The sequence below is a fragment of the Gracilinanus agilis genome, chromosome 1 (assembly GCF_016433145.1).
Source record: "Gracilinanus agilis isolate LMUSP501 chromosome 1, AgileGrace, whole genome shotgun sequence".
In the NCBI taxonomy this organism is placed as follows: domain Eukaryota; kingdom Metazoa; phylum Chordata; class Mammalia; order Didelphimorphia; family Didelphidae; genus Gracilinanus; species Gracilinanus agilis.
Genome location: NC_058130.1, coordinates 499,751,501 through 499,767,018, shown reverse-complemented (window position 1 = coordinate 499,767,018; position 15,518 = coordinate 499,751,501). Strand labels below are relative to the sequence as shown.

General features: G+C 33.3%; 1 protein-coding gene across 1 annotated transcript in view; it reads left to right on the top strand.

The window, feature by feature from the left end:
* Positions 1–15,518, top strand: part of PREX2 (phosphatidylinositol-3,4,5-trisphosphate dependent Rac exchange factor 2) — a 519,198-nt gene that overhangs the window by 280,202 nt on the left and 223,478 nt on the right. The window contains exons 32-34 of the mRNA XM_044682545.1: positions 2,318–2,535; positions 10,407–10,509; positions 12,767–12,910. Of these exons, the coding sequence (XP_044538480.1) occupies positions 2,318–2,535; positions 10,407–10,509; positions 12,767–12,910 (465 nt within the window). The remainder of the gene's footprint in view (positions 1–2,317; positions 2,536–10,406; positions 10,510–12,766; positions 12,911–15,518) is intronic.

Below are 15,518 nucleotides of genomic sequence, written 5' to 3'. Positions count from 1 at the left end.
TGTAGTACTTTTGATTATTAATATATCGATAAGCATCAATTTTCAAGAACCTTTAAGGCTTCATAGTCAGAGAAGTTACCCCTTGTTCCAAAGAAGAACATTTTCATGGGAAACTTATCTGTTCATTGAAATTTACTAAACATGTACTATGTTCAAGGATCTGGACCCATCATTTAAATAACCATTTAGGTGACATATTACTATGGGGAAAAGAATAATTTATATTCATAATTAGATAGATCTTACCAAATGCTAATTATGCTACCTGAACAACTCATAACCAGTTTTGAATAGATCTTTTAATTTGGCTTATGGAGAAGATAGAAGATAATAGCAGGAACTAAAAGGATGAAGGCCTCTATGAAATTTTTTTTCTTTTCAATAGCAATTTGGAGATAAAGTCTTTCAAATAATGGCAAAGTTACCAACTATTTGATTTGATTTTTACCCACATTCAGGAAAGAACAAGGCTTCTCCTGTCATGGACTATGCTTCTATCTATAGCACCATATCTTTCCTTCCAATTAAGTGTGTAATTAGGAAATTAAATTAAGAAAATAATTAAAGAACAATCAATAAGTTATTTAAGCTGGTGGCTAGAAATATTCCTCCAGTAACTTTCTCAAACTTATAAACTTACCTGGATAACATTAGACATTATAGTTTCAAAGATGTGGCCAAAGAGAAAAAAATTAAAAATAGAGAACCCAAATATATTTTCAGGTTTTGATCATAGCTAGTAGGAAAAATCAAATCTTAAAAATAAAACAAAAATTCACAATTCACTAATTTTACACAAAACTCATAGTTCAATGGTATAAATTATTCATTTATTTTATATCTTTATTTTTAACATCTGGATACAAAACATAAGACCCTCAAACATATCTATTAACCAAATTAAATACTGTGATTTGAGAATCAAAGGAATGGTATAATACATTCTCATCCCAGTGTTTTGAAATGAAATATTTTCATCAATAAAATAGGAAAACACTGAATTAGAGCCATATTTATTTACATGATTTATATCAACTTTGAACCAGCTCCTTGCACCCTATTCTTTCTAAATGATTATATGAGCTCTGGCATTTAAAACAAATCTACACATTAGTGGCCAGATGTTAAGTTTGATATTCAGTCATTGACAAATTGTTTTTGTTATTTAGAATTTTGCATATTTTCCCTCTATAACCATAACTGAGTAAATGGAGTAATTCTTTTTGGTGGTCAAGAGCTCAGATATCTTTCATCATCTTTTCCCTGAAGCAATATGGAAGCCCAAGGGTGGACTTCTCACTAATTAACTATTTACCTGGAATAGGTCAGGCATAGGTACAGACAAAAGTGATTACCTAAATTTCTAAACTTTCTATAATAGAGGATGTTAACTAGTCAAAACTGATCTATGCATTCTTGCTATACCAAAAAAGAGGACAACTAAGAGCTGGAAAAGTATGACTTGCCTTGAAAGTGAATACCTGCATGAACTAGGTGCATTCTGATAAATTCAAAGCATAAAAGATTATAATGAAATAAGGACTTTAAATATTGTCCCTACTTTAATTAATTAATGTCTTATCTTTTTAATTAATTATTTTTGGTAGTGTATTGTATATATAACATATATGATAAATAAATAAATTATATAATATAATTAATCATAAAATCCAAATAATTCATTCATTCATTTAATTAATATCAATATTAAATAATTTTCTTAAATTAGCACTTATGATACAGACCTACCCTTACAAATCCAAATGAGAATTGTATTTGATATTGTTGGGGTTGAATAAATGTTCTTAAAAATTTCTAGAGAACTTAACAAGGAAGAAGACAATTCTATGGACTATCCAGAAGGGACTTTGCTGGTCATTGATATGCTATTTTCTCATTTTTTAAGTGACAAAAAAATGAAACTTTAAAGATTCAAAATGAATATCCCAATGCCCAACAACAAAGCTGGAACCATAATTCTTGTTTTTCACGGAATTACTGGTTCCCAAACAAATTTTGGTCTGTCTTTAAAAGTGATTTAACAGTGACAACAGTGTTACAACATACAATTATTATTTAATTGTTTCTTAAAAATTATGTTTTAGTTCCATTGTTTTATAATAGAATATTACTAAGGTAGTATTTCAAAATATAGTATGTTGAAAATGAACATTTTTCTTTATTAAGATTGTCTCATTTGTTGAAAAGTAAAACTAAGGACAAATTGTGAATGTGAGTGCTTAATTAAGTAAAGTTATCAACCAGTGATCATTTTCAAAGTTGTTTGTAATTTCTGTTGTTTTTTTTTGGATCACAGACAGTGAGATACAGCTCAGAAGAGACATGGTTTTTTGCCAAAGTCTAGTGGCCACAGTCTGTGCCTTTTCTGAGCAACTAATGGCTGCCTTAAATCAGATGTTTGACAACAGCAAAGAGAATGAGATGGAGACTTGGGAAGCCAGTAGACGATGGCTGGACCAGATCGCCAATGCAGGAGTTCTTTTTCACTTTCAGTCATTGCTCTCACCCAACTTGGTAAACCACCACTAAACTCCTATTTTTTTTCCCTTCACATTATAGAGGTTTGTAATATGTGTGTTTTTAGGTGTAGTTATACACACTAATTAATTTCATTCTTTTGATTATTAGTATATATTTAGTGTTTTATAATATATTTAGTTAATTACCTGCTGATAAGCTGATTTTAATCAATTTTATTCATTAGGCACACATTAAAAACTTACTATGGGGGAGACACAAACCTTATTTTCAATTTACCAACCATTAAACCTCTTCGGCTCTCATTTTCATAATCTGAACATTGAGGTGATTGTTCTAGAGACTTCATCTGGAGATGTCCAGCTCTAAAATTTTACAATTCTAAGAAACATGAATCCTGAAGAGGTCATGATTTTTCAAAAGTCAAATTTCTTGTGAGTAAAAGACTTAGAAATATATCTTAGGTCTCTTGACTCTCATTTCAGTACTATTCCAATTATATTGCACTTCTCTGGCCATTTAAGTATCTATGTGAGTATGTCTAATAGATTATTTCCAGATTATTTCATATAGATTTTGTGCCAAAAGAGCTTAAGTCCTTCCATCAGCTAACTGATACATGTGTCTCAGCAATGACTAGAAAAAAAAATCAATAGAAAAGAGAAGCTGATTATGCTTTTATTTCTTATTTAGTAGGAACAGAAGAGACAGACTACAATAAAATCACAGGTCTCACTGAGAAGATATTTTGAGTATATACTTGATAGAGAAGCTATGACAATGTTCATGGCAGTACAGTTTGACAATCTGTTTAGAATTTGTGATTGTTTACTAACTTGGAATTCTTTGTCTTCTTAAAACTATGAATTTTACCAGCACAACAGTGGAATATTCTTTGTTTATACATTCTTTTAATAAAATGGTTATGAAACAAATATCCTGAAAGATTTAGAAAATAGTTCTGGCACAAATTCTAAATCTTATAATATACATTTTCGCTGGTTCTGGTAGGTGCAGTAACTGAAAAATTATTAATTAGACACATTCATTTTGATTTATCCCTTTTCATCAAGCTTTTTCTACCTTGATTCCTGGAGTCTTTTATTTTATAAATTGATTTTGCATTTTAATTCATTCTTCAAGCTTGCTATACAGAATTCTTGGCTCACTGCTGTAGAAGCTATAAATATAAATAAGGATGTGGTCTCTGATACCTAGAAGCTCATTGTTGAGAAGAAGATTAACCTTCATTGAAGATTTCAAAGATTCTTAAAATAATTGGCTCAACTAAAAGGTCTTTAGATATTATTTAGTCTGATATTTTGTAGATGTAGACACTTAAAGTTGAGAAAAACCTACATGTTCAAGGTCATATAAATGGCAAATGATAGAGCTATGATTTGAAACTTCAGACCTTCTAACTCCAAATCCAAGATACTTTCTATAATATTTGCCTATCTTCAATTTTCATTCGAATTTCTTATCTTCAATTTTTCTAGTTGACTTTAGTACAAATATTTTTAACTTGAGCTCCATGAACAAAATATATATTAATAGTATTCTAGAAGAAATCATTTCTTTTGTGTTCATAGGCATTTTGCTTTATGCATTTAAAAGAACAATTCTGAGAGAGGGTCCAGAGGTTTCAATACTATACCAAAAAGGTTACACACACACACAAACACACACACAAACACACACACACACACACACACACACACACACACACACAGACTTAGAATGAATGGATTGAATTTCAGTCTAAGGAAAACAAAACAAAACAAAAAACTTTTTACAGGTTTAATAGTCTGAAAATGACATGAGTGGTTTTGTAAATTGCCAAGTTCTTCATTAGTCTGATGAGACTATAATTAGCATGGTGCTATATTGAAATTAAACATATATAAGACCTTATATTCTATAGGGGATGCCTTTTCAATTTGGAGTTTTCAGGGGGTAGCTGGGTGGCTCAGTCAACTGAGAGCCAGGCCCAGTGATGGGAGGTCCTGGGTTCAAATGTGACCTCAGATACTGCCTAGATGGGTGACCTAGGTAAGTCACTTAATCCACATTGCCTAGCCTTTACAACTCTTCTGCCTTAGAACAAATATACAGTATTGATTCTAAGATGGGATGTAAGGATTTAAAAAAAAATTGGAGCTCTCTTTGGGTATGCTTCCCATTAACAACAAAGGACTTTTCAGTATATGTTTCCCCATTTTATGATTTGTTATTTATGATCAGAAAGTCTAAGGATGTATATCCTTCACAATTTCCTCCTTAATGTCTCATCATGGAGTGAAAAGGAACACAGGTAGCATTTCTACATGACTTGAATGGCTTCAGGTACAGTCCCAAAAGCAAGACATTTTTTTTTATTTTAAATTTTATCTTTTAGAAAAATTTTTTCCATGATTACATGATTCATGTTCTTACTCTCCCCTCAACCCTGCCCCACATAGCCAACATGCATTTCCACTGGTTTTAACATGTGTCATCAATGAAGACTTATTTATATATTATTGATAGTTGCATTGATGTGGTCGTTTAGTGTCACATCCGCAATCATGTCCGCCTCAACCCATGTGTTCAAGCAGTTGTTTTCCTTCTGTGTTTCCTCTCCTGTAGTTCTTCCTCTGAATGTGGGTAGCATTTTTTTCCCATAAATCCCTCAGAATTGTCCTGGGTCATTGCATTGCTGCTAGTACAGAAGTCCATTACATTCCATTTTACCACAGTGTATTGGTCTCTGTGTACAATGTTCTTCTGGTTCTGCTCCTTTCACTGAATCAATTCCTGGAGGTCTTTCCAGTTCACATGGAATTCTTCCAGTTCATTATTCCTTTTAGCACAGTAGTTTTCCATCACCAGCAGATACCATGATTTGTTCAGCCATTCCCCAATTGAAGGGCATGCCCTCATTTTCTAATAATTAGAAAAATGCAAATCAAAACAACTCTGAGGTAACACTTCATACCTAGCAGACTGGCTAAAATGACAGCAGGGGAGAGTAATGAATTTTGGAGGGGATGTGGCAAAATTAGGACATTAATGCATTGCTGGTGCAGGTGTGAACTGATCCAACCATTCTGGATGACAATTTGGAACTACGCCCAAAAAGCGCTAAAAGTTTGCCTGCCCTTTGATTCAGCCATACCATTGCTGGGCTTGTACCTAAAAGAGATCATAGGGAAAAAAGACATGTACAAAAATATTTATAGCCTTGCTCTTTGTGGCAAAAAACTGGAAAACGAACAAGACATTAAAGGGGCTATTTTTTGCTAAGGAAAACTGCTCAACAATTTGTGGGTACAATCGCTGATAACTCATGGAAGAGAAAACTCATCCCAATCAGTTAGGGCCTAGGGGCTGACTGAAATACACTTTATTTAATTCAATTTAATTTAGTAAATTCTTTTTAGTGTTATGATATGCCAGGTACTGTGCTGGCTCTTAAGACACCAAAATAAATAAAATGTGACCTCTTCTCTCAAGAAGATTTCTGACTAGAATAACTTCTAAATTGTGTGTGTGTGTGTGTGTGTGTGTGCGTGTGTGTGTGTGTTTTGGTCTCATGATGCCTCTAAACTCCTCAGTATAAGGTTTTAAATGTAAAAACACATGAGATTATCAAACTAATTATTGAATGTTGAATTAACGATGTGATTTTTTTAGCCAAGTTCATGGACTCTTTGTAGTCTTTCTATGGTTAAGAACTACTCTAGTAGAAGAATAATTCATGTGCAAAATTAACTTAAATAAATTAAATTAATGGAAATAGAGTTCCAGAAAAGGTCTGCAAAAATGAAGAATATTTCTAACTGATAAAATCTATAATAGCTTTATGGAGGAGGCAGTATTTGAAGCATCTGAACTGGAAAAAGTAGAAAATCAAGGTTCTAAAAAAGGTAGGGTGTTATTTCTGAAACAATGATCATTAACATATTATCAGAACTTGGATTACATTAAGGAAGTTAGCATGATAAAACTAGAAAACAGTATTTTGAAGCATTCAGGGAAATGTTGTGTTCTGGAGTTTATACTTTAATATTTTGAAAGTTTCTGAAGAGTAACGTAATGTGATTAAAGTAATGTGATTAAAATAATATCCCTAGCAATCAAGTAAAAGAGACTGGATTTTAAAGAGACCAATTAGGAGAGAGAACTTTGCAAGTCTGCGATGAAGGAGAACATGGAGAAGAAGGATTGTATTTTTAGAGATAAGGTTGATGTGGGATTGGTAGGACCAGGCAATATTTATTTTTTAATATGGGTGCCTTTTTATTTGGAGACTCAAATTAGGAAGTAAAAAAAAAAGAGCTACTACTAAGGTTTTTAGCATGGGTAGCAGGAAAAATAGTGGTCATTAGCAAAACAGGAAATTGAAACAGGGCACATTTATTAGCTACTATAATTATTGTGTATATATAGGAAATTTTCCTTCTTTTGTCTTTTTTGGAGTTACAAAGAAATGGAAACCAAGAAGGTGCCCATCAATTATGGAATGGCTAAAGAAATTATGGTATATGAATTTAATACTATTGTGCTATCAGGAATGAAGAGATAGTTTCAGAGAGACCTGGGAAGAATTGTATGAACTAATACAAAGTAAAATGAGCAGAAACAGCAGAGAACTGATATAATAAAATACTAAAAACATGATGCCAAATAATACAGTACCATGCTATATCATACCATATAATACAACATACATTTATTTATTAAGCACCTATTTGACAGGTACTATGATAAGAACCGGGGACATAAATAGGAAAAAGAAAAGATTTTTCCTGCTCTCAAAGAGGTTACAATTAAATGGAGGAAGACAACATACAAAAGGAAGCTGAAAGCAAAATAGTGGAGGGGTAGAGGGAGAAGTTACCTGGCACAGGATAATAATGATGGTGGAATTGAATCCAAAGAGTACATCTGATGGGAAATGGTGCTTTTGGGCCCTTTACATATGGATTCTTTGAGAGAAAATTTTTGCTCTGCCATCTAGCTCTTCACTCAGAGAGACAGAAGTTACTGATCAAAGGTAATGAGGTCTCCATGATGATGATGAGCTTTGGAGGCAAGAGGAATCAGGGCGTGATAATGGCAGAATTGAATCCAGAGAGTAGGTAATGGGGTTGTGGAGCGATAATGAAGAAGAAGGAAACACACTTCGTGGCAGACATATAATGAACTAATATGTAGAATCAGAAATGTATTCTTATCATTGTCAACATGGAAATTTGCTTGACTATGCCAACATGAGAGAGAGATTTTTTTTCCTTCTTTCCTAAACTCTTTGAATAGAAATTTAATAAATTCAATAACTGGTCTACCTGCCCACCCCATTCTGACAGCAAGCAATCCAATATAGATTTTACTTGAGTAATAGTGTAAAACTTTTTTCTGTATTAGTTATTTTGTGAAAGAGAACTCAAAGAAACAAATGAAAAATTAAGAAATAGAGTGAAATATATTAAATATGCATTCAGACACCATCAGTCCTTTCTCTGTAGCATAAAGGTTAATTTAGTGTTTGGACTTAAATTATGTGAAATAACATGGTTTCAAAGTTATTATATCCCAAGTTAAAAGTTTGTTTACAAAATAGAAGGGAAACAATAAAGTAGAGAAATGTGAGAGAGATTAGTGAAAATATCTACATTAGTCCTCTACTAGGACGGCCTGTAGTGAGTAACTATGACACCTCCTCCAAGATGGAAGCTAGTCTTTAGGAAACCAGGAAAGTATTCAGCCCTTTTCAGTCATCAAAAGAAGTAATTCACACTGCAGTCTCTAGTGAAGTTCCCTTGAAGACTATCTTCAGGAGACACTCTCCACTAGATTCAACTTCAGGAGACTGCCCCCAGCCCAAGGATTTCATGGCTTTTATGGTGGTCTTGCCCTCTCCCTTTTCACAGGTGCCAATCACAGCCTCCAAATTGTCCAGCATTGCCCTGGGCAGTGTCCATGGGATTGACTTCTCACCTCTAAAGGTGTTGACTCTCCTCCTAGGATTTACATGTTTCTGAGGGTGTGAACTCCCAAAAGGATTAAAAAGTCTCTGGCTGTTTGTGCTAGAAAAAAGAGTGGAACTCTCCAAGCATCTTACTGGCCTCCCACCCAGCACCAAGCAGGGTGTGAATTCACCAAGTGGTTCTCAAGCTCCTGTACCTAGTTCAAGTGTGTATTGATTCAATCAAAATGTAGACAAAGGAGAATAAATCTTGTCCTCACAATCCAGGTGAGGTACTAAGTAGGGGTAGTTGTTATTGTTAATTAAAACTTTAACTCCAACTAGGCAAAGAAAGCAAAGGATTCCCTTTTTGCTAGTGTAAATTCAGAATAGACAAAGAGAACCAAGAATTTCCTTTCACAGTAAGCAAGTGCAGTTTTTTATCATGAGTCCTTAAGTATTTTCTTAGATCTCTGTATTGTTAAGAAAAACTAAATCAATATTTCTGTTACTGTTTACAGATTTCTTCTGATTCTCCTTTCTTCACTTTGCTTCAGTTCATGTATGTCTTTCTAGGCTTTTCTTAAGTAATCCTTTCCATCATTTCTTATAGCACAGAAATATTTCATTATAATCATACACCACTACTTATTCAGCTATTCCCCAAATGATGGACAGCCTCTCAATTTCCAATTCTTTGGCACCACAAAAAGAGCTGCTATGAATATACTTTGTACAAATAGGTCCTTTTCACTTTTTAAAAATCTCTTTGGGACACAGACCTAGAAGAGGCATTGATACATCAAAGGATATGTATTATTTTAAAGCTCTTTGGATATAAGTCCTGATTGTTCACCAGAATTATTGCATCAATTTACAACTCCACCAGCAATTGCATTAATATCCCATTTTCCCACATCACCTCCAACATTTATTGTTTTCCCTTTGTGTCATATTAGCCAATCTGATCAGTATGAGGTGGTAACTGAGAGTTGTTTTAATTTGCATTTCTTTAATCAGGAATGATTTGGAGCATTTTTTTTCATGTGACTGTATATAACCTTGATTTCATCTGAAAATTGCTCATTCCTTTGACCATTTATCAATTGAGAAATGATTTATGTTTTTATAAATTTAATTTAGTTTACTATATATTTGAGAAATAATGCTTTCATCAGAGATATTTGTAAAAAAATTTTCCCCAGATTTCTCTTTTTTTTCTAATCTTGGTTGCATTAATTTTGTTTGTGCAAAACATGTTAGTATAATATAATGAAATCATTCATTTTATATGCTATAATACTTTCTATCTCTTGTTCCATCATAAATCATTAAATATCTTCCTACAAGTTTCATTAAAAGTACTTTTTGTTAAAAGTATTACTTTTATAAGATTTTGTTGCTGCTATTATTTAATAATTTCAGTCATGCCCAACTCTTTGTGAACCCATTTGTGGTTTCCTTGGCAAAGATACTAGAATGATTTACCACTTCCGTCTCCAGTCATTTTACCAATGATGAAATTGAGGCAAACAGGGTGAAGTGACTTTCCCAGGGTCACACAGTTAGTAAGTTTCTGAGGTAGATTTTAATTCATGCAGATGAGTCTTCCATGCTCTAAACCTGGCACTCTGTCCACTGTATATTTAGCTGCCACGTTCTTAAGATACTTATTTAAAAAAATAAATTCTATATGATAAGAGAGTATGGCTATAAATAATCTTTAAAAAACGTAATAGAAATAATTTGGCCAAAGAGAGAATAACACTTTATATTGGTAGCTGTATATTTACCTCCTTCTGACTTTTTCAGTCATTAACTTCATTTTCCTTCACTCCATAGGTAATGATGTGTTTTTTTTTTGTAAAAAGGTATTGATATTTGGCATTTGCATGGGACAGTTAAGAAGGTAAAATTTATGTTTATTTTTGTTTGGCTGTTTTTGTTTCCTATTTAGACTGATGAACAAGCCATGTTAGAAGACACACTCGTTGCATTATTTGATTTGGAAAAGGTTTCCTTTTATTTTAGACCAGCAGAACAGGAGCCACTAGTTGCAAGTAAGTAACTGTATTTAGAAAGATATGCAAACAATGACATCAGGCACTTTCAATTGTGATGCATTCCTTAAATAAATTTTATGTGAATTATTAAGCACATTTTATATTAATCTCTAAAACTGTATAGTTAAATCACTTAGAAAATTTATCAGGCCAAGATAGTTACAGCTTTGGTTATTGAATTGTATCAGTAATTCTTAAGTCTTCCTTTTTTAATTCATTAATTTAGCCTCTGACTTTGAACCAAAAAGGGCTGTGTTTTAGTGAAACATTTAACAAATAATTAGCAAGATAATTACAGTTTCACTTTTTCATATGCTACTTCTGAGAGAAGGGCATTAAATTACTGAAGTTCCTTTTTTCTCAAGTATTTTTCTTAAAATGATGTCTTTAAGCCACATTCTCAGGCCCTTTTTACATGACAAAGAGGAGGATTTGAAAGGTTTCTTATGAGACTTTTGTTTACAGTGTCTAGAAAGGAATTATTTAGAACCAAAATTTTAATTTGGGATTTAGAATTTTACTACTGAGTTCTTAGCATTCTTATCTCATTTTGACCTAAACATAAAGATTCATAGATGAAATGTTTTAAATGAGTAATAGCTATGATTTATGAGAAATATATAGGTGGAATTAGGAATAAGGAAACCTAGGTTTGAATCCTGATTTCATCATTAACTCAGTATGTGGAAAATGGGCAATTTTCCTAAGCCCTCAGATCTTCTGCTTCCTCATTTATGAAGCAAGTAGGTTGAATTAGATTGTGCCAAAGTCCCATTATAGAAACTGGGCCAGTAGAAAATAAAATCAGGGTAGATATAATAATGATGATGATGATGATGATGATGATGATGATGATGATAGTATTTATATAGTGCTTAATGTTCAGAAATAACTCATTTGATCCTCAGAATTCTGAAAACTGTTTTATTATTTCACTTTTTAAGATGAGGGAACTAAGGTAAATAGAAATTAAATTACTTAACCAGAATCATAGAGCTGATAACTGTTTGAGGAGGGATTTGAACTCAGATCTTCGAGATGGTAGGTTTAATATTCTTTCTACTACTATGGAAGTAGAAACACAGAAGAAAAACAACTGCTTGATCACATGGGTGGATGGGGATATAATTAGGGATATTGACTCAAAATGAACACCCCAATGCAAATATTAATAAAATGGAAATTGGTCTTGATCAAGGACACATATAAAACCCAGTGGAATTGTGTGTGGGCTATGGGAGCGGGTGGGAGAAGGGGAGGGATAGAACATGAATCCTATAACCATGGAGAAATGTTATAAATATTCTCTCTACTATGCCACCTAGCTGATAGTAAGATATGACCATATCCTCATTCTCATTGATTCATAACTCCATTAATTATTTTTTTCTTGAGCATTCTGATGAAATAGATAGAACCCTGGACTTGGAATCAGGCAGACAAGTTCTAAATCTGCCTCAGACATTTGCTAGCCCAAGCAAGCTATTTAAAATTTATCTAATAATAGCACCTAGTTTATAGGGGTACATGTAAACATTTTGTCAAGACTATATTTAAGTCAAATAATAAACACATATACATCATTTATCTTTTGTGCATTGGGAATCATTTTTCATGGATTTTTTTATTACAGAAAAGAGTGTTAGGTCTCTATGAATCATTCCTACCAAATGTTCACCAGTTGAGTTTGTGATTTCTTTTATGATAATTCAATCCTAGGATTATATTTTCAGAATTTAGCATGATTATTTTCAGTGTTTTCAAGGCTAACCTTAAGGTAATACATGTTCATCATGGGACTGAGGGAATTGATCAAGTAAAGCCCTTGCTATGTTTGATAATAGGAGCTGTATGCCCAGATTCTTGAACACTACTTGGAAAGTGAACCCCTAGGAATCATTCTGATTAAACTATGAAAGAGACAGCTGCACTGGGAGATTTTGAATCTGAACCACTCTGAATCTAAACCTCTTATTTAGTTGCGTGAGACATCTGGTGTGTCAAAGTGTAAGGAAGCTTCCTATTAGAGAATTTTATATACAGTAGAACAGTAAATCTGTTGTCTCAGCTAATGAGAATCTGATTTAATCCTCCTTTACTGAACAATAAAACTAGCATACACCATCTGAGCCATATGTAATTAAGAAGTCGAATATGTTCGTTTCTAGAAGTTTGGGGCATTTTTTAAAGTTTAAAACAAAAGGATGGTCTGTAGAGGTTCATAAAAATAATGTAATATTAAATATACTTTCAGATGTGCCACTTACATACCAAGCAGAAGGGAGTCGGCAAGCTTTGAGAGTTTATTTCTACATTGATAACTATCACTTTGACCAGTTGCCACAGAGATTGAAGAATGGAGGAGGTTTTAAAGTCCATCCAGTTCTTTTTGCACAAGGTATGATTATATGGTTTTCTTCTTTCAAATATGCCAATAATATATATCATCAAGTATTTGCATTAATGGTATTTAATGTGCATTTGTATTTGAGGTGTTTATTATCTATAGGAGTTTGTATTTTAAGCCTTTTATATGAAGTTTTTTGCCTCATTCTGAATCAACTACATTTAGTGAGAAGTAAAGGACTTTGGGGTTAACTAGTTGGCACAATGGATAGAGAGCAGCTGCGCTTGGAATCAGGAAGACTCATCTTCATGAGTTCAAATCTGGCCTTAGACACTTAATAGCTGTGTGACCTTGAGTAAGTCACTTAACCCAGTTTTCCTCAGTTTCCCTATGTGTAAAATGAGATGAAGGAAGAAATTTCAAAACATTCCATTTATCTGTGCCAAGAAAACAAACCCCAAACTGAGATCACAAGTCAGACATGACTGAAAGGAAACAATAAAAATTTAGAGAGAATCAAGGAGAAAACACTATCAATTGGCTAAAGGGCTGTGAAAGCGATAAATGGCATTCCTTAGTCAATGGTTATAACTGGGATTTTTTTAGCACTTTAAAATTTGCCAAACACTGACATATTTTATCTCATCTGAGCCTTATAACATCCCTGTGATTGTTGTTGTTCAGCCCTTTTAGTCCTGACTCACTCTTTGTAACAGCATTTAGGGATTTCTTGGCAAAGATACTAAAATAATTTGTCATTTATTTCTCCAGCTCATTTTATAGGTGAGGAAACTGAGGAAGCAGGTTTAAGTGACTTGCCCAGGGTCACATAGTGACCTAGAAAGTGACTAGGGCTGGATTTGAAATCAGGTTTTCTTGACTCCAGGCTGGGCACTCTGTCTACTGTGCCATCTAGCTAGAGCTGTACAGGTTGACTAAACTCTATAGAAGGTTATGGAATTGTCTTGAGTGTTGCCTAGAGCAGTGATATCAAACTCAACCAGAAACAGACACAACTAATCTAAAGATAAGTATCCCTGTGGGCAGTGTATTGATTTAATGCTTAAATGTTTTATTGTGTATTTATTTTGTTAAATGTTTTTCAACTACATTTTAATCTAGTTTGGGATGCACTGAAGAATTTGCAGCCCATGGAACTGGTGTTTGAAGTCTAGATGTTATATATATATATATATATTTGATTTAGTACATTTCTCCTTTCAATATATTTAGATTCCTTTTCTTTCATAATACTTGTTTCAGTTAGGTCCAACTCTTTGTGATCCCATTTAGAGTTTTATTTGCAAAGATACTAGTTTGGCATTTCCTTCTCCAGTTCATTTTACAGATGAGGAACTGAGATTAAGTGATTTTTCTTGGACCTCACAGCCAGTACGAGTCTGAGACCAGATTTAAATTCAGACTATTTTCTAAGCCTTGAACTCTATCCATTGTGCCATATTGCTGCACCACCTCGTACCTAGTATCTAAATAAATGCTTATTGAGTGACTGGTCCTTATTTTAAAACACAGTAGATTTCAAATGATGATCCTAATATTGTATATTTAAAAAAATAATTCTGGCCCATGTAAAGATTCTTGACTAATAATAAGTTTTAAAAGATGTACAAAGAACATTAAGAGAATCATAATGATGATCACAATGGTGACAAAAGCATCCAACATATATAGCTTTTAAAGTTTGCAAAGAACTTTGCAGTATTTTTTCTCATTTGGTCATCTTAACTATAAGTTGGATATCATGTGAGAACTATTTCTCCTATTTGTCCATTTTGTCAATGAGGAAATTGAGGCTTAGATAAATTATCTGACTTGCCCATCATGCCCATCTCTCATCTAGTAGGAGAAAAAGGGCAGAATTCGACCTAGGTCTCCTATCTAGATTCAGCCCCTTTCTCTTTCACTGTTCCTGAACAGAGCAGATAGGTGAAGTAGTTTTTAAACAGGCATGTAATTTTAAGGAGAGAATTTGAGCTAAAAGTAGCATGTATCATTTTAGAGCAGTGTTTCCCAAATTTTTTTGACCTACTGTCCCCTTTCCAGAAAAAAATATTACTTAGCCCCTTGGAAATTAACTTTTTAAAAATTTTAATAGCAATTAATAGGAAAGACAAATGCACCTGTGGCCATCACTGCCCCCCTGCATCGCTGGAGCACCCACCAAGGGGGTGGTGGTGCCCACTTTGGGAATCACTGTTTTAGAGGGTTACTGATGTGGCAGTATAGAACCTAGGCTTGTGATTTCATTGGTAAAGGGAATTGCTAGGTAAAGAATCTTCTATCAATGTCAATTGTCCCTTTCCTGAGTTTCATATAATTGCTCAGAGCAATGAGAATATGTCAAAGGCATGACTTGACCAAGTTTGCCTTTCTATTCACAATAATATACTGCCTCTAGAAAAATGATCAATATAAAAAAATAGAAGACCCAAAAAGAGAAAGGTTGTAATAATGGAAACAGCTTACTTTTTTTTCTTTGAAATGATTCTTGACATCATAGATGATACTTAGAATCATTTTTTTGTTGATTGTTTATGACATGTCCTTCACTGAAAGCAGAATACTTCAGAGCAGTTTCAAAAGGGGAACCATCAAGATGTTTACTTCTTTTAATCATTTTTTATAGTCCTCACCTTCT